Source organism: Macrotis lagotis, chromosome 1 (assembly GCF_037893015.1).
Source record: "Macrotis lagotis isolate mMagLag1 chromosome 1, bilby.v1.9.chrom.fasta, whole genome shotgun sequence".
Taxonomy (NCBI): Eukaryota; Metazoa; Chordata; class Mammalia; order Peramelemorphia; family Peramelidae; genus Macrotis; species Macrotis lagotis.
Genome location: NC_133658.1, coordinates 526,464,276 through 526,490,541, shown reverse-complemented (window position 1 = coordinate 526,490,541; position 26,266 = coordinate 526,464,276). Strand labels below are relative to the sequence as shown.

At 34.7% G+C, this 26,266-nt stretch overlaps 1 protein-coding gene across 8 annotated transcripts in view; it reads right to left on the bottom strand.

The window, feature by feature from the left end:
• Nucleotides 1-26,266, bottom strand: part of DMD (dystrophin) — a 2,282,785-nt gene that overhangs the window by 347,769 nt on the left and 1,908,750 nt on the right. For all 8 annotated transcript variants that reach the window (XM_074220296.1, XM_074220284.1, XM_074220285.1 and 5 more), the window contains one exon: nucleotides 6,369-6,515. In XM_074220296.1, coding sequence (XP_074076397.1) covers nucleotides 6,369-6,515 — 147 coding nt within the window. The remainder of the gene's footprint in view (nucleotides 1-6,368; nucleotides 6,516-26,266) is intronic.

Here is a 26,266-nt window from a genome sequence, read left to right as displayed (position 1 = left end):
GAGAATATAAAGGAACATCTGTCTGACAAGTAAGAATAACAACAAATATGAAATATACATTTATACATATATAGGTGGTCATATATACATAAACATCTTTGAAATATTTACAGAGTCCATCATAAATAAGCTTTTTATACTTTCATATTTGGTATCCATTTCTAGTTTACTCAATATTAATACTTCATGAAATTCACCTTTGGTTGATTTTAGCACCATTGCTTAGTTATAAGAATTGTGATGAATATAATGCTTGGTAATTTTATATTCAATTCTACAGGTGTTATTTTAATGGGTTTATACACAGAGATCTCTAATCTATTTAACTGAAAAGGGAATTTTCAAAATTAATATCTGAGTCATTAAAAAGGGACTAGAATACTTAAAATAAGTCATGTGTATTCTACATTACGAAAACTGTTTATAAAGCTTGAATTTATAAATTATAATGTATACATTCCAAAACAAAAAAAAAACACCCTATAATACATCTACACAAACTCATATGAAGGTATATATATTTTAAAATTTATCTTGTTGCTGTTAATTGGATAATGCATTTTTTCCCCTTTTCCCCTTTCTCTCCAACACAATTGAATTTGAATATTTGAACTAGGTTTCTATTTTCTAAAGAAACAGGCAAATTCATATTTACTACACATATCTTAGAGAAGTGGCACAGTAGAGAGGAAGAAACTTGACTTCTAAATAATTTATTTCTTAGGAAATGTAAGTTATTATATTGTCTTACTTTAATGTTTATTTATCTGTTTGTGCAGGCTATTATTATTCACCTTTTGAATGTTTATTAATTTGATGGATTGGACAAGTAAGTTTAGCTTGAAATGTAAAAAATCCAAATTTCCTGAATCCTTTAAATAGTTTTCTCCCCATCAAGGTCTTCTAAATCTACATTGGGTATTCTAGGTTACCACTGTCACTGAAATCAGCAAACATTTATTAAAAATCTAATACATACCAGGGAACCCCCACCGAGAGCAAAGGATATATAGAAAGGTCAAAACAGTCCTTGCTTCTGGAAGAGGTCACAGCATAATAATCTCAACTATATGTAAATGAAAATTTAGATTCTTCTGAAAAAGATTTGAGTTTTAGTGGGTTGTAAGTTAAATAGGAATCAACAATGAGATATGGAACCAAGAAAGCTATAGCATTTCTAGGCTGTATTAAGAGATGCATAGTGTACAGGACTGTTTAGTTAATCTCTGCTTTAGACAGATCATATGACATATTTTTAATTCTGGATGACATATTTAGGAAAAGTTAGTGGCAGCTAGGTGGCTCAGTGGATTGAGTGCTGAGTTTGTAGTTAGGAAGATTTGACTTTAAAATCTGGCTTCAGATACTTTATAGCTGTATGAGCCTGGGGAATGGTCCGGGGGGGGGGGGGGGTCAAAAAGAGTCAGACAAGCCTGAATAACTGAATAGCAACAACAAATTCATAAGTTGTGGAGTATGTAAAGGGAAAATCAAGATATTGAAGGATCTCAGAACAGTAAATCACAAAATAATAGAATTTTAGACCTGGCAGAGATTTTAGTGCCCATCTACTCCAATCTATATATGAATATCAATCTCCAATATAACCTAAGTGATCATCCAGTTTCTGTTTGAAGGAAAACCACTGTTTCATATCAGGCATCCTATTCCATATATATCAGCTAGAGGAATTAGTATGTCTGGAGAAGAAAAGACTAAGGAGGGACATTATATCTTTCTGTATCTATGTGAAGGGCTTTCATGTGGACAAGAAAGCAAAATGGTCCTGTTTGATTCCAGAGGGTGAAATAAAAGTGGTGGGGTGAAAGTCAGAGTAAGGGAGATTTAGCTTGATGTAAGGAAAATTTCCTGATAATTAGAACTGCTCAAAATGTGTAATAAGCTTCTTCAGGATATAGAAATTTGAACTCCTTAGAAATTATTTTTTGCAAAATTTTTTGGATATGTTGTAGAGGAGATTACTGTTCAGGTATGCATTAAGGGGTATACAGTAGAGAAGGGGCTAGAATTAGTCAGGAAGACTCAAGTGCAAATTCAGCCTCAGATACGTTTTAGCTGTGTGACCCTGAGCAAGTCACTTTACCTTGTTTGCCTCATTTTTTTCATCTTTAAAATGAGCTGTAGAAGAAAATGGCAAGCTATTCCAATATCTTTACCAAGAAAACCTCAAATAAGGTCATGAAAAATCAGACATGACTGAAATATGAATAACAACAATATTCACTGGACAAACCTCACTCTGACTTTATGCTTCTGTGGTAGATACACTTTAAATATTAGCAAACCTAGGAATGTCCAAAAAGTCTCATTTTGACTATAAAGATTCCATTACTATATCGGACCAATTGAATTTATTATGGATTAGATTTTACCCTCCAAATCTAGGTCAAAGAAGGCAGTCAGAAAGGAAACAAACATTTATTTACTGACAACTATGTATTAATTGCTTTTCATTTGATCCTTACAACTCCAAGAGTCATTATTATCATCCTCATTTTATAAATGAGGCTACTGAGATAGCCAGAGGCTAAGTGACTTGCTCAAGTTCATGCAGCTGTATTTGAATTCTAACCTTCCTGACTCCAAGTTCACTTTCTATCCATTGCACCTTAATTAGCTTTAGAATAGATTAGAACAACCTTTGGGCCACCAGATATGGTGGTACTCTAATATTAGGTGAGAAACATCAGTGGAAAACCACATCAATATATACAAGTATAAACCATTCTTAGAAGTGAGAAAATCTGTCTGGCATTAGTCCATTAGCCATTTTAGGAACTATGTATTAGGTTTATATCTGTCATTTGAAGTTTTTGGAAAAAATCTCAGCCTTCTGTGCCTCAGTTTCCACATCTAATAAATGAAGGAGTTGGATCCTTTCACCTCTAAGCTCCCTCCTAGTTTCAAGTATATGATTCTTGCAAACTATTAATTACTTATAGAAAAAGAATTGACAAAATGGTTGTGTGTATGTATGTGTGTGTTTGTGAGCAAGTTTCTCTCTTTTGACTGATGCTGAATGGTTTTTATATCACTCAGAAAAACCACCAAGTAAAGATGTACCTTGGTCCTATGGATGCAGAGGTCTTATGATTGATCAAATGTCAAGTCATAAAGTTTGAATTACTCTCCTGGTAATAGGGATGGACTTGTATAGCATGTTCTTTACTCTGGCAGGTCTTTTGGTAAAAAGCAAATATTTGTGTGATAGCTGAGAATAAAACTTGAAGGTGAGTATTATAAACTGACTGAGCTATAGAAAGATTAAACTATGACCCTAGTTTCATCAGTGAATTATTAATATGTCTTATAATTCCCTTCATCAAGGGAAAAGTGCAATGAATTTATTAAATGTCATGGACATACAAAATGGAAGCTCTTGCAATTATAGTTTCCATTTCGTTGTTCTGTTATTTCAGTTGTGTCCAACTCTTTGTGACTCCCTTCGGGATTTTCTTGGCAAAGATACTAGAGTAGTTTTCCATTTCTTTCTACAGCTCATTTTATAGATGAGAAAACTGAGGCAAACAAGGTTAGGTGACCAGCTCAGGGTTACATAGCTAGGAAGTATCTGAAGCTGTATCTGAACTCTTTGTAGATAAGTCTTTCTGATTCTAAGTCCAATCAGTGCTATATTCACTGCACTACCTAATTTCCCCATACAGTTTACATCTGCTTGATTTTTATAGTTTACAAGGTACATTCCTTATAATAGTTCTTTGAGGGAGAGTGGATAAATATTATTATTCATATCAAAATTAAATTTTTTTAAAGACAAAAAAAGCTGAGACTCAGAGAGAAGTAAATTGTCTTGTAATAAGCATAGCATCCAGAATTCAAGCTAGGTTTCCTGTTTTCAAAAATATACTCTTTCTATTGCATTACTCTGTTTAAATAATTTAAAAAAGTAAGTTTTGCATGTATGATTCTCCTTTTATCTAAAATAGTTTGTAGGTAAAAATATTCCAAAATTACCTGTTCTTTTCCCCCAAGGACTTATAATGGTAACCCTTATATCTCGAAGGCAGATAGACCTTAGTGCTCGGCATTTACACTTCTTATGACCAAATTGGGTAACATTTTACCCTGTAGTTACTATTGAATGTCCAGAGGGTGGCTATTCATGTCAAAACAAGAACTTTGGCTTATCTTAATGAGTACTGATTTTATTGAAAATAAAAACCATATCTTGAAAACAAATTCAATTCAACAAGTATTTTTTATAGTGCTTTCTAGGAGCTGAGGGTAAAAAAGACAAAAATAGAAACAGAAAGCTTATACCAATCATTTTGATGAAGCATTTAATTTGGATGTACATTTCCTTGATCATTAAGACATAGCTACCCAAGTCCATAGTTTTGGCTTATTTTCTGCCAAAATGTTTTGGTAAGTATATAAAAACTTTCAAGTATTATATAGGAGCATGTGTCCTTGGAAAGAAGTGTGAAGGCTTAAAGGTATGTCAATAGTGTGAAATAAAGGAACAACTTAGAAGTAACTTCAGAAAAAATTGAACCATATTTCATTATATGTTTCCCTTTTGCTGGCACCCAGATATCTTTTTTCCTTGTACTTTCAATCAAGTTCTTAATCATTTTAAAGGATTCTAAAATGTAATATCCGAATAAATAATGCATCTAAAAATGTCTCAGTGTTGATTTTGTGCAGGTCACAATCTTTTAGCATCTTTTGTGAATTTATAGGCTCCTATCACAAATCTTGTACCTCATTATAAAAATGAATATAGCTTTTTAGCTGTCTGAACAAATTCTAAGATATAGTTCAAGTGTGCTTGAATGAAACAAATGTGGTCATTGATTTTCTTTAGACAGTTATTACTTTTCTTATTTATGCCTGAAATGGAAAATATATTAAGGATGGTACTGATAAGGATTTAATAGTATACAACAGTTAAGCAGAGTATGGATAACACAGAAAGGCATGTAGCTAAAAACATTTAGCTCTGTTATACTTTTATCAACAAAACTTGGAACAATAAATCACACACATACTTCATGACCTTCTATCACCTACAAGGCTTAAATTGTTCAGGATCTTATAGGCTATATCACATTTAAAAATTTTTTATTTATTAAAGATTTACTATCTTTTCTTGAAGAACGTTGAACCATGCCCATGAATGAATTCTTGGAAGAAAAAGAGATCTAGTTCATCATTTTTTTTTTCATTAAAGCCTTGAAAGCATACATCCTGCCTCCTTAAAGGCATAGAACACTGCAAATCTATGAAATTGTGAAAGCATAAGCATCATTTTCTGTACCCTCTCCCATTATGCATTTATTTTTTTTTTTAGTTTTTTTGCAAGGCAGTGGGGGTTAGGTGGCTTGCCCAAGGCCACACAGCTAGGTAATTATTATGTTTCTGAGTCCAGATTTGAACTCAGGTACTCCTGACTCCAGGGCCGGTGCTGTATCCACTGTGCCACCTAGCTGTGCCCCCCCCATTATGCATTTAAAGCTATATACCATAGACAATCACTCTGTTGAAACTGGAAATATTTGTTATTGCCAGAGGGGTTTAATGATAATGGATTTCAGAGATATAAGTCTAATTCTGACATGTGCAGTTATGCAAATGTGGACAGTCTCTTATGCTTTCTGAACCTCAATTTCCTCATCTGAAAGTTGGGAATGATAATATTTGCATTCACTCAGAGGAAGAATGAAGTAACTGCTTTGTAAAGCCTTATGCAAATATGACTTATTATTACTGACAACAGATGTAGGTTTTTCATTATAGCCACTTGGGAAGTTGTTGGAATGGATATATGGGCTAGTAGTTGTATGCTCAAGAGGACTGGAGGCCATATGTATTTCTTTCTGGTCCTGTCTTCCTGCCAATAATCCATCCAGATGGGGATATGATTATACTTGTGGAGGGAAAATCCACTCCATTTATTACATTAAAATCATGAAGAGTTTCCATTTTTGGGTATTGATATCCCTGATGCTCAATGGATTGGGCAGCCAGCATCATAATTAACTATAGATTTTCCATATTATTTATAGAAAAGGTGCTTTATCAACCTTGAGATAAATAGATAGGTGTAATCTGATATCACAAATTCAGCTATCTTATTATAGTAAATTATATGCTATCTTATTTCATAAAATATTAAGTGCTGACTTGAAAGATGATGAGTCACTGAAAAAAGTACTATTATTAGACTTGGAGATTGCCTTACTCTTTCAAAGTTTAGGTAATATAGAAGTTTGTCAAGTGGTCCTGAATGTCTACTTTTGCAAAATGTTGATAAAAAGATAAGATGAAATGATTCTTTTTCTGTTTTTAGGGCATAATGACAAAGATGATCATAGAAAACTTACCAACAAAAGTTTCCATCTGGTATTCAGGTCTTCCAGACTATTGAGGTTATATGGGGAAAGCTGAATGCCAGATGCTGTGAGTTGCCTGGCAAGGCCATTGACATGGTTTACATTTTCTTCAAGAGGGGCAATTTCTCCTCGGAGTACCTGTAAGAAACAATTCAGAAAAAGTTGGAAAATGTAAATGCTAAGATCATAAAGGTATGATTATATTGAAAGAAGGTAAGCTCCTGGGTTATTAACTTAATGATGATACAGCAACAATAATGAGAATTTCCTTATGGGCTATGAGAAACTTATGGAGTAATGAGATGTTACAAGAATCAGAAGGCAACCTATTTCATTATTGGAACTGAAATATGTCAACTTTACATTTCATAAAAAAGGTATAATAAATCACAAAATATTGGCAGATAAACTCTATATTATAAACATAAAAGTTTCATATAAGAGTATTTTTTGCCATATCTAAAAATGATATCCTCGGCTCTTGGTATTTCTGTCCATGTGATGATGATTTAGGGAGATTCCCATGAGGCTTCTCAGTGTCCCTGAAGTGCTTTAGTAAGGCTTCTAAAGCAATGTATCATGACAATCTGTTGAGTAGAACTCCATGCAGATTTGGGGAAGATATTACAATGCATCATATCTAACCCCACCAAGGTGACATTTATGGATCTTTAATATGATACATAGCATCCAAATGTACCAATGAACAATTTCTAAGGGACAAATTCTCTCACTTAGAAGAACAGTTTGGTAATGCAATGCCTGTGCACAAGGACAGCATAATTTACTTGGTGATATGCTGCCCTTGCTTTCTTGATCTGGGATGGGTGTTTCTTTCACTATATATATTTACAAAATATAGTCTATCTTGGACTTTGTTTTTTCTTTCTTTTCATTTTCAATTGGAAAGCATATCTGAGTATATAGTTGGTTGGCATTGTCAAGTGAGAAGTTACTGGACAGAAATTTCACAATCAATATGTATCAAGCCCTTGGGTATTTATTCTACATTAAATGACAAAATATCTAAGTGTTTCCTGCATCAAGCCAAAATTTAGATAGCATAAATGGCCAATTCAATTTTTAACTTTTAAGATGATCTGGCATCTCAACATCCAAAACTGAATTAATCACTTTCCCCATAGAATTTGTCCCACTCATAGGCTCTCTATTTCTTAAAAATATTCTCAAGTGTCCTCAAATCTAAAAAGGAAGATTAAAGGTCTTATTTTGGCTGTTCTTTAGCATTAAAGTATCATTTTACTATTCCGCCCTTTCATAACTTAACTTCTTAAAAAAGTTTACACCCTTTCTTTCCTATCTCCTCTCTCTTAAATCCCTTGAAGTCCAGCTTCTACTCATTAGTTTTCTAATTACTAAAACTTCTCTTTCAAAAGAAATTAATGACTTAAAGGAAATATGCAATGACTCTTCCCCCAAGCCCTTAACTTTGACTTAGCTTTTGACACTGCCAACTACCCTGCTGAGTCAAGTAACAATTGTGAATTAAATGCATATTGGGTTCCAGGCACTAATCAAGGTTTTAAGGACACAAAGATAAAAATGAAATTTTATGCATCCAAGCAGTTTATGTTCTATCAGATGAGACAATATGGATATATATTAAATAAATAAGGAAATTTTAATGGGGAGAAGGGATTAGTATCTGAGGGAACAGGAAAGGCTTCATTTGACCTTAAATGAATAAGGGTTTCTGCGAGGAATCAGTGTCAAGACTTGGAGAAGTGAGATGGGGAGATGGCTACAATGTGTCAGTAGGAAGGGAAAAAAAGGAGGAAAAGAACATTTATTAAGTTCCTACAATGTACCAGACAGTACGCTAAGAACTTTACAATGATCTCATTTGATTTTCACAACAACTCTTGGAGGTAGGTGTTATTATCTTCATTTTACAGTTGGAGAAACTGCAGACAGAGGTCAATCTGGCAAGTATCCAAGGCTAGATTTGAACCTAAGTCTTCCTGAATCTAGGTCCAGTACAATGTACCACCCAGCTGCCATACTGAGAAATAGTTAAGGCCATTTTGGACCATAGCATATCTGAAGGATTATGCATTTTAAGGCTGGAAAAGTAAATAGGGAGCAAAGGTGAAAGGTTTTAAATGCCAAATCTAAATTTAATGCTATCTCCTCTGAATTAGTCACTCTCCCTTCTTCTGCCCATCCTGACATCTCGGTGGCCAGTTCAACTCTACATTGTCCTCCTGTCTTGAATCTCTAGCCTCCTTATCAAATTGTCAATAATGCCCAGCCAAGAATTTTCTGCTTTTTCTTCCACAATTGAGTTGCTGAATGAGAATGGAGAAAATCATACAACTGTTCTGATTAGGTTAACTACAAATTATGCTCTTCAACTTCATATGGGTTCTCATTGATGTTAGGCAATCCTGCTATACCTTTCTTAGAAACTCACTATCCCTCTCTTTTTCATCCTTCCTCTATCTTTCAATAGCTCCTTCTACCCCTCAATTCTTTCTGCTGAAAAACCTTACCTCTTATTTTATGGGAAAAAATTGATGCAATTTGCTATAAATTCCCTCTTCTCTTCTCTTTCCCCTAATACATAATCCATTTCACATGATGAAATGGCCTCACTATTTATCAAGGCATTAACCCCTCCACTTGCTCAAATGATTCTATCCCATCTTCTCCAGTTCCCTTAGTCATCCCCACTCTATCACATATTTTCAGTCTCTCTTTCGTCTACTGGTTCATTCCATACTACCCACAGACATGCTCTTGTCTTCCCCATCCTGAAAAATCCCTCACTTGATCCCTCTAACCCTGCTATTACCCAGTATTTCTTCTCTCTCTTGTTGTTCAACTCCTCAAGGAGTCTATAAAGGTTGCTTTCATTTTCTCTTCTCTCAACTTTCTTAATCCTTAAAACTAGTTCTTGACCTTATCATTGCACTAAAACTACCCTCTCCAGTTACTATTGGTTTCTTAGTTGCTAAATTCAATGATCTTTTCTCAATCCTCATTTTCCTTGAGCTCTCTGAAATCTTTGGCACTATTTCACTCTTACTTCCTTGATAGTCTCATTTATAGATTGTCAGGAAACTGTTCTTTCTTTCTTCTTCTAACCTATTTGATTTGGCAAGTAAGATATTATTAATAACTTGGGAGAGAGTAATTTTGGTTGAATTATGACATCAGAAACCTTATTGTAGTGAATAAAGAGAGTAAGAGGAAAGAAAGTGAAAACACCTAATGTAAATGATATTCTTAAGGAGTTTGACACAAAAGAGAGGAAAAATATAGGGCAACAGTAAAACTATCAGATTAAGTACAGTATAATTCTGCTAGAACATTACTTTAGCACCTGAAATTCAGTATATATATATATATATATATATATATATATATATATATATATAATACTGAGCTTGTTATCTTTTCCTTTTTTAAAATAGTTAATATTTATATTGTGCTGTACAGGGGGTAAATAACATTACATATATTATCACATTTTATTCTCACAATAAATCTGAGATCTAGGTGCTATTATTATCTAGCATCTATGTTCAATATTTCTCTTTGTAACACCACAGTTCACTCTGTCTTATCTTGAAATATTTTTTCTTCCTCATTCATAGTCAATCAGTTGCTAAGTCTTATTGACTCTGCCTTTTCAATGTCTTTTAGCTCCATTTCCATTGTATTCCTGTTACCATCACTTTTGAGGGTTCATATACATATATGAACAGTCATCTAATTTATCTTCTTGCTCATTCTAACCCTCCAAATTTAGCCACTTCTTCCAGACTAATCTTGTTAAATATACCAGCAACCCTCCTCTGCTCAAAAATGTTAGTGGGCTACTTTTTGTCAAGTAAATCTTGAACTTTATCAATCTCCACCATATACTATATAGACATGGAAGGAAGGAGTAGGGATTTTAGAAAAAATAATTTTCGGGCTGATATAAGGATAAACTTTCAAATAATTATAACTATCAAGAATGAAAAGAAAGTGAATTAGGGAGTAGAAGCATTTCAGTAACTTCTGGTTGACTACTTTGTGGGAATATTGCTAAAGGAGATTTCCTCTCAGAGCCTGAAGAAATGTACAGATTACAGGAGATGCATCTTTGCATAACTAAAAGTGTCTACATATTTGGCTCTATGACCCTTGTGGTTACTCTTAAATCCAAGATTTTATTTTGAGTAAATGAATGTGTAATTTAGCAACCTAATAGAATCATGTCAATTACTTTTATTCTCCTAATTCAATTCAACTCAACAATTCTGAAGTAGGAACAATTTACTTGACAGCAGAGATATGACCACACATGTAAAATAATTCCTGATCTCAAGGAGTTTACATCCTATTTTTTAAATTTTTTCCTCTGGAGTGAATTTAGCAACAACCTTTCCATTTATATTCTTTAAAATCTTGCTTCCCTGACCAATTGTTATCTTCATTCCATCTGCTTCCTTACCATTTTCTTTAGACCTTCGGTCCATTCCTTTCTTCACTAACATTCTCCTTTACCCTGAAACTGATGACTGTTTTAGATTTATTTTGCTACTAGAAAATATTAAAGTGCTCCTAAAGAAATTTAAAATTATTTACATGGGAAAATATAGTAGAACCTCAAATTATGTTGGGGTAGATAATATAATGGAGCGAAAGAATACAACTTGGAGTTGGTAGACCAGAGTCTGGAATCTATCTCATATAGACATTAGCTGTGTGATGATAATAGGCAAGTTACCTTCTGAAATAATAAATGTGAACTTTAAAGCATTATATAGATGTTGGTTATTATTATTATTATTATTATTATTATTATTATTATTAGTAGTAGTAGTAGTAGTAGTAGTAGTAGCAGTAGTAGCAGTGGTGGTGGAGATGGTAGTGGTAGTAGTGGTAGTAATAGTCACAATAGTAAATACTTATGACTATAAATTGAATCATTAAGTTTACAGAATTTTGGAGATAAGATTCTTCAATTAAGATTTGATAACCTCATTTAGTAACAAAGATATAAAATGCTACAAAAGAATAAATAAACTTGTATTCTTTACTTACCAATCAGAGATAGTAAGGACTGAGATTTAATGATGGGAGAGTAGAGTAGAAGGAGAGGTATTTGAGTGAAATTTTGCTTGAGTTACATAGGCCATTAAAGTGATGACTTTTCATTTTGGGGGAATCCAGGGGATAATGGAGAGAGAGCATAGGTCTGGGAGTTGGTAAGATCAGAGTTTGAAACCTACCTCATACAGACAGAAAGCCAGGCACTGAATAAAAATTAAAGAAAGGCAGGTCTGAACACCACAAAGATTACATTAATAGAATGCATCTTTTATCAGAACTAATCTTTAAAATGGTGCTTTAAAGTCTGCAAAATACCATCTTATTTGATCCTCATAACAGTCCTGGGAGACAAGTGCTGTTATTCCCATTATGTAGATGAAGAAACTGAGTCACAACAAAGCCCAGGGAACTTGTCCAGGGTCACAGGCTATAAGTTCCTGAGGACAGATGTGAGTTCTTGTAACTCAAGATATCTTATCTCATAGTCCAACCCTCTCTCCACCTCACCACCTATCTATCTTAACATACATTGCTAATATCCTATGTAAAAATAAATATGTAGCATTAAACCATGTATATTGAGAAACAGACAGTGTTGTATAGAAAATATTTATATGTGAACTAACATAATACTAGGTTTTTCATATAGGAGTGATATGGGGGAACAGAAAAGAAGTCTAATAGTATTATTCTGTTTCTGTTTGCAATTAATACAATTAATTCATTAGCTACTCAATAACTGTCAAACTTTGATCAACCAGAAGGCTGGTAGGGGAGTTAACCCAGTAAGAACCAGAGAAGGCAGATTTACCAGGTCCATTCTATGACATCAAAGAATACTCATTTCTATTAAGTCACTATCAAAACTTTTTCTTCTGACATGCTTAATATATCTTTCTGTATTTTTGTGCCTGGGTTTTCCTTTCTAAAGTCACTGAACTATTTGGTATTTCATCTGTTTTCCCTACTCACAGAAATTCTTTCTTGTATACTATATTTTCTTTCCTATTTGTACCTGCATGTTTCCCTACAGATATATTATTATATTTTTTTGTGTGATGATCCTATCATAGATGAGCAAACCATTCATTAACTAGTCTAAAGTAGGACCTCTATTTCATCTGGGTCTCTGGCCAATAAATTTTGTGGACCCTTTGAGTCTAGCTTTCTGTAAGCTTTGTGAAGTTGGTGCTCACATCTTATCTAAACTTGGTATCTCTTCAAGGGAGTAGCACACCAGGTAACTACAGTAGCATTGTATTCATTAAAAGAATGAATGAACCTAAATAAGTATGCCATATGAGGTCTTGTTAAGGGAACTGGAGATGGAAGGCAATCAAATATATTCTCTGGTCTCACAGCAATTACCATCTAGTAGATAATTTCTGGATCCTTATTTTTCCTTTATTTGATTCAAACCTGCATATTTTATAATAGTAGACATCAATCATTCCTCCAACAAAAGAAATAAAGTGTTAATCAAGAAATATTTCTTTTTTTTATGTCCCAATTGATGCTAGCAAGATCTACTGGGCAAAGATAGGATTCCTTATATTGCAAGCTGTTCTCTCTCTGAAACTTTGTACTACTTTAGATATTAAGTATGCAGGTGAAAATATACTAATTGAATATGTATAACATGACATTGAGTATTGCAATTAAAAATCTCATTAAATTAAACTAATTGGAGGGAAGGACAGTCTGAATTAGCAAAAAATTTGAATTGCAGGGAAATAAGAAGTCAGTTCACTTTTATTGCCTTAAAGCAGATGTAAAAATAAGCTAGTGACTAATGAAACTGATGAGTAGATGTCTGTTTGCATTCCAGTGGATGCTGCTAAGTGCCATCCGCCGATGACCCACCATAGTTGCCTCTCATTCAGAATAACGGGTAGGCCAGTCAATAGCACTTATGGCTTCAGCTAGATGGACTAGGTAGTGCTCTCTATTCATCTTATTCTAAATAAGTCAACACTCCAAATGAATTGAATAAAGCATCTATATTATTTGACTCCCTTTCTTGTATACTTAAAACTTTGACTCTGTGCTTATTGGATCAAGTCACTGATATCGTTTTTTAATGTAGATCTCTATACTGATGATTCTCAGATTTTCTCACCTAGACCAGATCTCCATCCTGTCTACCCGACTTATATTTCTAAATGACTATTAAATATCTCAAACTGGTTGTCCTGTCATGTCAAAACTGAAATAATTATTCCCTCTTCCATTATCTCTCATTTTCCAAGTTCTCTATTACTGTATTCCAGCAACCCTAGGTATATAATTCTTAACTTCTCACACTCATTCATCACCTCCAATATCTTGCCAAGACTTGATGATTTCATGACATCTCTCATTTATGTCCTTTTCCCTCCTTTGACACTGTTACCACCATTGTCTAGGTTCTTATCATTTCACATTTCTGGATTATTTCAATAGATGGTTGATGTATCTCTCAGTCTTAAATCTCTGTCCTCACACCAGTCAATCTTCTACTCAGCTGTCAAACTGATCTTCCTAGATGTGACTACATTGGCTAGAGTACTGGATTTGGAGTTAAGAAGAGCATGAGCTCAAATTTGCAAATTTGCTGTCAGACATTTACTTGTTATATTAGCCTGGGCAAGTAAAAACTGCTATCTGCCTCAGTTTCATCATCTGTAAAATTATAATAGCAATATCACCCATCTCACAGGGTTGTCATGAGAATAAAATGTTTGCAAAGCATTTTGCAAACTGTAAAGTACTATATAAATGTGATGATGATGATGATGATGATGATGATGATAGTAAAGATGATGCAGGGGTAGCTAGGTAGCATAGTGGATAGAGCACCAGCCTCGGAGTCAGGAGGACCTGAGTTCAAATTTGGCCTCAGACACTTAATAATTACCTAACTGTGTGACCTTTTGACAAGTCACTTAACCCCCATTGCCTTAAATTAAAAAAAAAATAGATGATGCAGGTCTGCCCATGTCACCTCTCTATTCAATAAAACTCCAGGGTTTAAATATAAAAATCCTTCATTTGTTATGCAAAGTCCCACATAACCTGGTCCTCTCTTACCTCCCTAGTTATATTACTTATTATTTCTCCCCATGTACAAAATTTAGGTATGTAGAAGTTTGTTGAGTGGCACTGAATGTCTACTTTTCCAAAATGTTACTATAGGTACCAACCAAAATGATACCTTTTAGGAGAATCCTGCTTTATCTTAATTTTTTCACTTTATATATATATTTTTTTAACATTTTAACATTTTATTTGTTTTCCAATTATATGCAATAGGAATATATACCCATCATTTTTTTTAGGTTTTTTTTCAAGGCAAATGGGGTTAAGTGGCTTGCCCAAGGCCACACAGCTAGGTAATTAAAGTGTCTGAGACCGGATTTGAACCCAGGTACTCCTGACTCCAGGGCTAGTGCTTTATTCACTGGGCCACCCAGCCACCCCTACCCATCATTTTTTTGCAAGGCTCTGAATTCTACAATTTCTGCCCCCCCCTTTCCTCCCCCCCCCAGGCTGACAGTCTGTACATTGTTTCCATACCATACACTGATGTAAATTGAATGTTATAAGACTAAACATAAGAATAAACATTAACCCCTTCTCCCCTCCAAGAAGATGGGAAACCTCAAGGAGAGAGAGAGAGAGAGAGAGAGAGAGAGAGAGAGAGAGAGAGAGAGAGAGAGAGAGAGAGAGAGAGAGATGTACTTCAGTCTGTGTTCAGATTTCAATGGCTCTATCTCTGGGGTGAGTTGATTTCTTTATCATAAGTCCACCAGAGAAGTTGCTTCAATATTTTTCCCTCAGTTGCTATTACTAGCCATACCTACACTCTATTTCTCCCCACTCTCATTTATTCTATTCTCTCTCTCCTTTCATCCTGGCCATGTCCAAAAGTGTGTTGCATCTGAGTACCCTCTCCCTCTATCTTTCCTCTCTTCTATCACTTATTGCCCCCTTCCCACCCCCATTCCCCCTCATCCTGTCCCTTTCCTCCCATCCCTCTCCAGGGCAAGACAGATTTCTTCACCCTATTAAGTGTGTATGGCATTTCCTCCCTGAGCCATTTCTAATGAGGATGAAGGCTCACTCATCCCCCCTTGTCTTCCCCCCCTCCACTCCAGTGAAAAAGTTTTTGTTAGACTCTTATGTGAAATCTCTCAGCTTCTTCTTCATCTCCTTTTCCTTGCTCCTAGTACTTTCCCCTATTACCCATTGACTCCATCCCTTTACCACATCATACCATTATATTCTGCTCCTTACTATGTCCTGTCTATATGTGCTCCTTCTAACAGCTCTTATAAATGAGAAAGTTCATCTGAGTTATCAATATCTTCTTCCTATGCAGGAATACAAATAGTTCAATATCATTCAGTTCCTCATAGTTAGTCCTTCTCTTCCACTCCCTCTATAGTTCACCAGCATCCTGTACTTGGAAATCAAACTTTTTGTTCAGCTCTGGTCATCTCGATAGGAAAGTTTGAAATTCCCCTGTTTCATTGAAAGTTCATCTTTTCCCCTGAAAGAGGATGTTCAGTTTTGCTGGGTAGTTGATTCTCGGTTGTAAACCAAGATCTTTTGCCTTCCGGAATACCATATTCCAATCCCTACAAGCCCTTAATGTAGATGCTGCCAGATCCTGTGTAATCTTGACTATAGAGCCTCCATAGTTGAATTATCTGTTTCTGGCAGCTTTTAGAATTTTCTCTTTGATTTGTGAGTTTTGGAATTTGGCTATAATATTCCTGGAAGTTTTTCTTTTGGGATCCCTTTCAGGGGGTGACTGGTGAACTCCCTTGATTTCTATTTTACCCTCAGCTTCCAGGATCTCAGGGCAATTTTGCTGTATTATTTTATTTATTTATTTATTTTGCAAGGCAAATGGGGTTAAGTGGCTTGCCCAAGGCCACACAGCTAGGTAATTAATAAGTGTCTGAGACTGGATTTGAACCCAGGTACTCCTGACTCCAAGGCTGGTGCTTTATCCACTACGCCACCTAGCCACCCCCATGCTGTATTATTTCTTGACAAATGAAGTCTAGGCTCTTCTGGTCATGGATTTTAGATAGTCCAATAATTTTTAAATTATATCTTCTGGATTTGTTTTCAAGGTCAGTTGTTTTTCCAAGGAGATATTTCACATTTTCTTCTAATTTTTGCCTTTTTTGGAAGAGTTTTATTGCTTCCTGATTTCTTGCAAAGTAATCAGCTTCCTTTAGTTCCATTTTGCATTTGAAGGAGTTCTTTTCTTCAGAGAATTTTTTTATCTCCTTTTCCAGCTGGCCAATTCTGCTTTTTAAGGCATTCTTCTCCTCATTTGCCATTTGTTTTGCTTTTTTCCATTAGGCCTAAACTAAACTAATTTTTAACATATTATTTTCTTCACTATTTTTTTGTTTATCTTTCACCAAACTTTTGATTTGGTTTGCATGATTTTTCTGCATTGCTCTCATTTCTCCTCCCAATTTTTCCTCCACCTCTCTTAATTGCTTTTCAAAGTCTTTTTTTGGACTCATCCATAGTCTGAGTCCATTTTCTATTTCTCTTGGAGGTTTTGGATACGGAAACTTTGATTTTGTCATCATCTGTATGTGTTTTGATCTTCCATGGGACTAAAGTAATTCTCTATGGTCAGATCCTTCATTTTCTGTTGTTTACTTATTTCCTCAGCCCAAGACTAATTTACCACACTTTCAAGGCTTTGGAGTTATTTTTTTTTTTGGTGGGGGAGACACCCCACTGGGACCTTTATTCCTCCAAGGTCTTATGCTCTCTAGCCTGTGCTTTGATATGTAGAGGACCACAGCACTACCCTCTGCCTTGGGGCTATGAGGAGAGATTCAGCTTGGTAATTTAGTATTTAAGCCCAAACTGCAAAATGTGAGTGTAGGCAAACAGCAGAGTCCTACCCCAGGGAGAGCAGAGAAATCTCTGCAGACTTGCCTTACTGTCTCTGGCGGTGCAGGCTACTTCTCCCAATTTGCTGCAGATTCTGTGGCTGTGCTCCTCACTCTACACTTGCCCAGGTGTAGCAAAGTTCTATTACTGCACCTTCAAGCTGTTGCTGGTGATTTCTGGGCTGTGCTGTGCTGGGCTGTGCTGGGCTGTGCTGGGCTGCGCTGGGCTGCACTGCTGCTTTTTTTCCAACCCCGTTCCTGGTGAAGCATACCTTTCCCACTGGAGTTCTAAGTTATCTTGGACTGGGAAAATGTATCACTCAGTCTTTCTGTGGGTTCTGCCCTGCTAAATTTTGGCTAGAGCCATCCTTTGCTCTTTTGGGGTTGGAGGGGGGGTCGATGTTCTCCGGAAATACTGCCTTCATGCTGCCATCTTGGTTCCGCCCCCTCACTTTATTCATAATCTTCAATTTATTGTGTTAAGTTTTGGTTGTACATTCTTGTTTATGTGTGGTCTTCCCAAAATTAGACTATAGACTCCTTGACAGGAGGGATAGTGGTTTTCCTCCCTTTCTGTTCTTAGAGCCTGAAAACATAGTAGGTACTTGATGAATGCTTGTTGATTGAATAACTGATGGTGACTATTTCCTAAAGATATGGCCCTTCTCTCCAGCTAGCTCTTTTGCAAATAAATCCTCTACTTCCTTCATTCTCCTTGCTACAGCCCCTCAGCTAAAATGAATCACCTGTATTTTATTGCATACTGAGAGGTCTTAGCCTGTCTCTGTTTGTACCGAATCCACAGTCCACTGTCACCATGGAGGATGCTGGGCAGCTCATAACAGGGACACAATCCTTGGACTAGACTGTCAGAGATGGATAATTATATGAGAAAATGTGTTCATTGAAGTTAAAAATTCCTACTGAGGTAGGAAAAAGAGTTGGATTTTTGAGTCTGATTAGACCTGGAATTTCCTTGGGAATTCATTTCTACAGTGCTGTTAATGAACTGCTAATTACCTCCTTATATAATTACCTCCTTACCTTCTTATAGGAGAGCCTTTTTCCCTCACTGTATATAGAAACATATACACACATGCACACAAACTGCAAGAAAGTATCAATCTTTTTTCAAGTCTTCTGTAACTGTCAGACAACAAAATTAAAGCTACAAAAAAGGTTGCATATGAACTTTTACAGAGACTAAATGCAAAATCACCAAGACTGAAATAAAAATATTTCTAATGATATAAATCAATCATTTAAACAAGCAGTGTTCTTAGATTGTTTAAGAAATGAAAAGAATACTAACACTTTCTTTCAGAGAACTCTTAATTATATGAAATGAAACATGAAGTGGCAATTAAGGAAATCTATTTATTTATTAAAGAATGAATGATAATCTATGAATTACTAAGAAGACCAATTGCACCTCCAGAGTGAAAAAAGAATAGAACATACAAGAGTTCTCTTACATTTTCCTTTAGATTAAAAAAAGTTTCTTCTACTTGCCACAATTTTCACTAACCTGGAAACACTGACTAGATTTTTCCATTTATCATCATAAACATCTTTTTCATTAAATTTCCTCCCTCTCCAAGCACTCCTTTTATCACCCTGATAAAGAAATGGAATCTTTTGCCTTTTTCAAGGACACTCACATGAGATCTTGTCAGTTGAAATAAAACAAAGAAACATGAGAATTAGTTATTTCTGCCACAAAATTTCATTTTTACCTGAACTATGCATGAGGATCAGATATACTCCCAGAATATCACATTAATTCAGATTCTGAGAGATAGGTAACATCAAGTTAAAGAGAAACAAACCCTGCTGACATATTTTGGGCATACTACCTAATTTATTTTAATCTTGAGCATATAACAGCTTTTGTAGTAGTCTTATGGATTCTAGTTTTAGGGACCAATTTTAATATTGTCCTTATACCCAGGGAGTGCTGGTGAAAGTTTAACAACTGATTCTCAAAAAATGCAACACACATTTTTGAATTTAATTTGTATTTGTAACATATTCATAAAAACTGGTTTAGTAAAAATTAATCTGGTAGTGATATGCAGGATGTAGGAAATAGAAACTACTGAGATAGTTATAATCATGTAGTAATAAAATGTAGCTTGAATTAGGATTGTGGCAGTGGGAATACATATTTCTTCAAATATTCTTAAATATGATTTGTCATAAAATCTTTGAGAGAGTACAGAATGCTATGTCAAAAATATCAGCATAACTAGCATATAGCCACACATATGTATTGTTGTTCTGTCATGTATTACTCTTTATGATCCCATTTGAAATTTTCTTGACAAGGATACTAGAGTGTTTTGCCATTTCCTTCTCCAGCTCATTTTTATAGATGAGGAAAGTGAGGCAAACCAATTAAATGACTATCCCAGGGTCATGAAACTAATAAATGTCTGAGGTCAGAGTTGAGCTCACTTCTGATTCCAGGTCTGGCACTATATTTACTATATCACTTAGCTGCCCTTTACATATGTGTGGGCACACCTAATACTGTTTTAGAACAATGAAAAATGTGACTTAAAAATCAGTCCTCTGAAGGAATGTATTCAGGAAAGAAAACTATTCATAGTTATAAACCTCAAAGCCTTTAAACTACAGTAATAGCAAAGATCCTTAGGATTATATAGTAACAGATTCAAGAGGTTCTATTGTTTATCATTAAAACAGGTTTTGAGATCTCTGTGATATATTTAGGGATTGTAATAAGAAAGAGCAATGGAAGCAATGGTTGTGAAATGTCCATTCAATATGCTGTACTTAGCTTCTTTTAGATTGGGTATGTATATTTAATTTTAGTGCTACTGGGGACAGGCCTTATTGAAACAAAATGGGTTTTAGAAGATTTCATTTTCCATCCAATATACTGTTAAAACTCAGAAATAGTAAAGTAGGAATGAACCAGAGGTTAATATAAATCCTATAAGAAAGAGTTGAGATAAAAATAGTTCAGATAGAAGTTTGCCCAAGAGAAAGATAACAAAACGCCCTTCAATATTTTTCTACTTTTTGCTTATTACATCTTCTGAATTGGATAAAGGACCTCTGGCCTTCACAAAATACCATTCTTTCTTGAGAAAGAATTCCACAAAATACCCCTCATCAACATACCCAAGTTCCATTAGAATACAAAGTATCTTCCTTTATTAAAAACTTGTTCAAGAAAAAAAACTTGTTCAATGTTAATTATTATAAGGTTCTATCATTTGTTTACTATATAGTTTATTATATTTCAAGGAGGAAAAAGAGGACAGCTGGGTGACACTATGGATAGAGCATTGGGCCTGTAGCCAGGAAGACCTCTGAGTTCCAATCTGACCTCAGACACTTATTAGCTACGTGATCTTGGGCAAGTCATAACCCTGTTTTCTCATCTGTAAAATAAGCTGGAGAAGGAAATGGAAAACCACTCCAGTATTTTTGCCAAGAAAACCCCAGATGTGAGTCATAAAGAGTTTGACACAACTGAACAACAAGGAGCAAAAAACAGTGTTTATTTTCTTTACTTAAAGAAAATATTTACTGCCATTTGTAAGAGTTTTTTCCATCAATTAGAGAATTTTGTGTATGTGTGTGTGTGTGTGTGTGTTTGTGTGTATACTATAGTGATATGCTTTAAAAATATATGGACCTAAGATATATCAAGTTAACTGAGACTTCTAAATTCTTTCTTCCCAAGTAATTGACCCACATCATTACTCCATAGATATTTCTTTGGTTTATCTGATCATATCTATACCACAAAATGTTCATCTGGATCTATTATTTTTCTCTTGCATGACTGACTCCTTTAATTCATGAAAACCCCCAGTTCATCATAATCTAGAGATTGACTGAAGGTGTGCTTGCCATTTTTCAAAATTTGTTGAAGTACTAATTTTGGGGATTTCTGTTTCAAGGCTTCTAATTGATGCCATGGATAGAGTGCTAAGCTTATATAGTCAGGAAGAGCTGAGTTCAAATACTGCTTATACACTTAAGTAACTGTGTCTCCAGGAAAGTTTATTAATCTCTGTTTAACCTTAGTTTCTTCTTTTATAAAATAGAAATAATGACAGTATTTACCCAGAGATGTTGTGAGGATCAAATGAGATAACAATTATTAAGTGCTCAGCACAATGCTTATATAAATGTTAACTACTATTAATATAGTATTAATATTATCATCATATGAAAAATTAATGACTGTCTAGTAAACTTAAGGGATAAAGATTAGAACTGTGATTTTATTGTTAATGGAAACACCTGGATCCTTTTCCCAAAGCAAGTCTGGCACTTTTTCCTGTATTTATAGTTTTACTGAGAGATTAAATAACTGGATCAAGGTCTCATGCCAGTATGTGTAGGTGGTAAACCTGGGTCATTATTTGCTTTGAGAATGACTTTCTCTTCACTTCACCATCTTATTTCTCATCAAACTTAAAATTATTTTTAGAAACTTTATTATTTATTCTAAAAAAGGAGAAAATCAATATTTTGATGTTGACAAAAGAAATCATCAGAAAGGAAAAAAATTCTAAATCAATGGATAAACCTATTTCTTAAAATTTGTTTGATATCTAAGTAATTGGTATATTTTATTTAATATTATTCTCTTCATGTTTTTTCTTCCCTGATAGAAGAAAGAATATATAGCTAAGTACCATGAAAACCTGTATTACTACTCTTGTAAGGGAGTTTAGGTGAATGTTAAGTATTTCACTGTCAAAAAAAAGAACATAAACCCACTGACTAAATAAAAATCCACCCTACATTTTCCATACCTTCGGTAATATAAAAAGTTAGCATGCACAACAAATAATTGAAAAAAGTTTTAAGACTTTTGTTATAAATGAAGCTGGGCCAAAATTTCATTAAAACACAACTTGCATTCTAGTATGCAACTAACCCCTAGGCAATTTAAGCAAGTAGACAACCTTGAAAATCATTTCCTTCAACTTTTGTAATAAAATGTCAGTGTTTTCAGACAAAATATTTTATTCACTTTTATAAGCCAAAATATTGGTCTTAAAACCATTTGTATGGTTTATATATATTTTTTAATAATAAGATTTATTGCCTATACAAGTTTATATAATTAATTATATTATTAAACTTTTATAAATATTATTATACAATAATATATTATAATGTTAGGATTTTTATTTTATTTAATGAGTACACATAATTTGCCATCATTATGGATAACCCATATGGTATAGGGAAGAATTTGTGTAAGTCACAACAAACTCTAAATCATCTTCTCACCCTAGCTTGGAATAGAATACAACAGTTGGGCACTGAAAAGGAGGAGGGGGTATTATCCAAAAATAAAAGATTTAAAGAAAGGCATTGCTTAGCTCCTTCATGGTGGATTTAATCTAGATCATGAACAAAAAACTCATAGAAATTTAAAATGGGGATGCACTGAGATATAAATATTGCTGACATTGATAAAATGAAGGATTCAATGATATATGGAAATAGTAAAGAAGAAGACAAGTTGCTAGTTTCTTGGACCTTTTGAAAGTATTTTGGAACTGTTGCCCAAAGACTATCCCAATGAGGTCAAGATACTGCGAAGTTCATATTATTGTAAGGAAAGTTGTTTAGGGGAGGTTTGCATCTGCATTTACTGGGGCTGTCTTGATTGGATTTCAGGTACAGTGGTTACCTACCTGGTGATTGTTTAAGTCAAGCTCATGTACTGTACTTCAAGAAGGTTCCCTCTTGGAGTACTATAAAAATGAGCTGTGAGATTGTTTTGGTCTTTTTTCACTTTTCAAGGAGCTCCTTGAATCTGTTAGCAAAGAGGAGGAGAAGTTTTCCATTAACTCCATCACTCCTCTTTCTCTCCCACTTCAGGGGTACTAATGGTTACACCGAAGGACAGGGCAGAGGTAGACATGCAATTGTATGTGACCTTTAAAAGAAATTCACCATTCCTGAACTGTAATCTCTCGTATATTAGAAGAGAGATTTAAAATTCCCTAGGCAATGTGATCACAAAAATCTATCTTTCTAGTCACAGAAAAGAGATTTCTTAAGGAGTATTAACTTTGGAATTTGCCTTGTAACCCGAGCTGGAGAGTCCCCAAGTGCCAGCTTTTAAACATCAGCATCTTTAAAAGCAGAGGATTTCTTTAGTATTATTCCCTTAAAAAAAGGAGAAGCAGCATCTCACACATGAAGGACTAAATTCATGCTATGGAGATCAGAGTTCTCAAGTAGGAGGAAGCAAATTGGATCTTGTCAACTCTCTTATTGCTGTAAATCATGCAATTTTTATATTAAAGTGAATAATTGTTCACTTTTACATACTCCCTCCTCTCCCCATTCCTACCACCACCAGCTTGACTCCAAGGAGAGTCAAATAAACTATTTGTATTGGAGATTTTCAAACTGCCTGTATTTGGGTAAACCTAAACACTAGCTATACCTGTTTCATTTTGGACATTTCCTCAGAATAAAACTTGAGTGTAAGAATTAACAGAGAGAGAGAGAGAGAGAGAGAGAGAGAGAGAGAGAGAGAGAGAGAGAGAGAGAGAGAGAGAGAGAGAGAATGACCTTGTATGGACACAGTTCATGTAAGCCTTTGGAGGTTCCTGAGCCATATGAAAGACCATTACATTTTGGGGGTTGGACAAATTGCTGAGTATAAAAAACCAAAACAGCCCATTGCTAGGTGATTCTGAGGTCTTAAAGGACTGGAGATTCTTTAATATTCTCCTCTTTACTCAACTGAGAAATCAGGAGTTCTTTCCTAGAGTTGATATGTATACTTTCTGAATTCCTGGTCAAAATATAATGGAATGACTTGATGATGCTCATGAGTAAATGTGGGGAGGGGTACTCTGACCTGATCGAATATAAAAATGTCCAGGTTGGGATTGCTACCACCCTCTAAGCTATTATATAACTTATATATCTCCTCTATCTCATATACATACGTATCTCTCCAGACTCAACAAAAGGCCATCTATTTACCTGGTCTAAAAGAAATAGGTCAAATTTGTTCCATCACTCTTCCCTGCCTCTCTTCTCCCTCGATGGATGATGGAAGTTTATTAGAGATTCTTATGCTTATTTTGGCCATTTTCAGTCATCTGACTCTGGTGGTGGCTTATATACAAGGAAACTTGGAAATGGAATTATCATCAGTGAGCAGGGTTGAAAGCATGAAACTCCCTCCATCCTCATCCTCATCCACACTGAGGAACGTGGAGTCAGATGGCCCCATTATGTTTGCTTCTGGTCCTAGAACTCCCTACAACACATACTCTGGACTCAGTGTACTCTGAGACTTCATGAAACTTCCTAGATCATTGTCTAGTCAGCAGGAAACATCTCTTTATAGTGTATGACATTACAGTAATGTAAAAAAAATAAAACCAATGTGACCAGTTGCCTATAAGTCAATGTTAAAAATAAAATCAGAATTTGGTATTTTCAAATTTTGTACCACTGATCATTTTTCCCACTAATTCTTGTGATTTAATGGATGACCCTGTTTATTATCTCTAATTCTGGGTGATCAAAAGTAGATCATGTTGTTTCCCCTCATTATCTCCATTGGTGTCTTCAAAAATATCATATTAACTGCCAATCTTTAGCATTAGTAAATGCTTGAAACCTCACTGCAACCAAGATTGAGTGAATAATCTAGTCTCAGGGGTCCCCATTATCTAATGTAGAGCTGTCCAAAATGTGGCCAGTGGGTGATTTTATGTGGTTGCTTAGTTTACCACAGAGCCTTCACTAAAATGGCAATTCAAAATATATTGTCTATGGTTTCAACAAAAACTTTTAAAAGTAAGGTTAGGTAGCCCTGATTTAATCATCTATTCAGTCACAGGACATAAGGTAAGAACAGAATCCTCTCTGAATTCTTGGACATTAACATAAAAAAAGTTGCTATTACTGGCCCCCTTTCTCCAAGATAGTAGTATTTTTTATTTCTTGTTAAACAATATCAATAATGTAAGGATGATATGATCACTAGACTCTTATTGAATTCATCATCACAAACTAGGACCATCTTCTCTTTATTTCTGGCCCCCTGTACCAGTTGAGCAACCATTATTTCCCATCAGACTGAACCTTGGTGGAATATGGTCCATTTTGGTAAAAATGATAGAAATCTAGATAGAATCTAACCTGTGACTAGCAGAGAGACAAATGGAATACAGCCTTCTAGATAGACCTAGTTCCAGCAACAAGAATCCTTTTGGACCTCTATAACATTCTAATATTTCATGAATTTTTTGTTTCCTATTCCTACAAGATCATCCAGTTAGTCCATAGTGCCCTGGACAATCTTTTTGAGTATAATATCTAAACATATGGTTCTATTTGATCAATAGAAAAAACATTGGAATTTCTTAGGCATTTGAGAGGTTATCAAGGAATTAGGAAGGATCACCAGAAAGTAGACATGGGATAAATATAGGGACTCCCAAATTGTAAATTATTTTTAGAATAGTTTCTAGGGCATTACTAGAGACATATCGACTGGACGTTCTACTCATGGATATCTCATGGATATATTAAGGATTGCCCAAGGCATTCCCAGACAGGCTAAATGTGTATTCTAGAAATCAAAGAAGAGCTATTCCATGTAATCTTACTATACCCTAACCCTCATTGCTTTTGCATAGTGGAAATCTGGTGCCTCTGAAGTTAAAAAAAATGAGACTCTCTTCTCATTGATGGATTCAAAAACTAGATTATTATGATCCTATAACATTATTACAGATAAAGAGAAGTGTAATAGATCTATAACATATAAGAAAAGGAACACTTAAAAAGACAATCTTTAAAGGGTAATAATATCATTTCATGGGATAACAATAACTAATAATCATCCATATTAAATGCTACAATTTCAAATGTCTA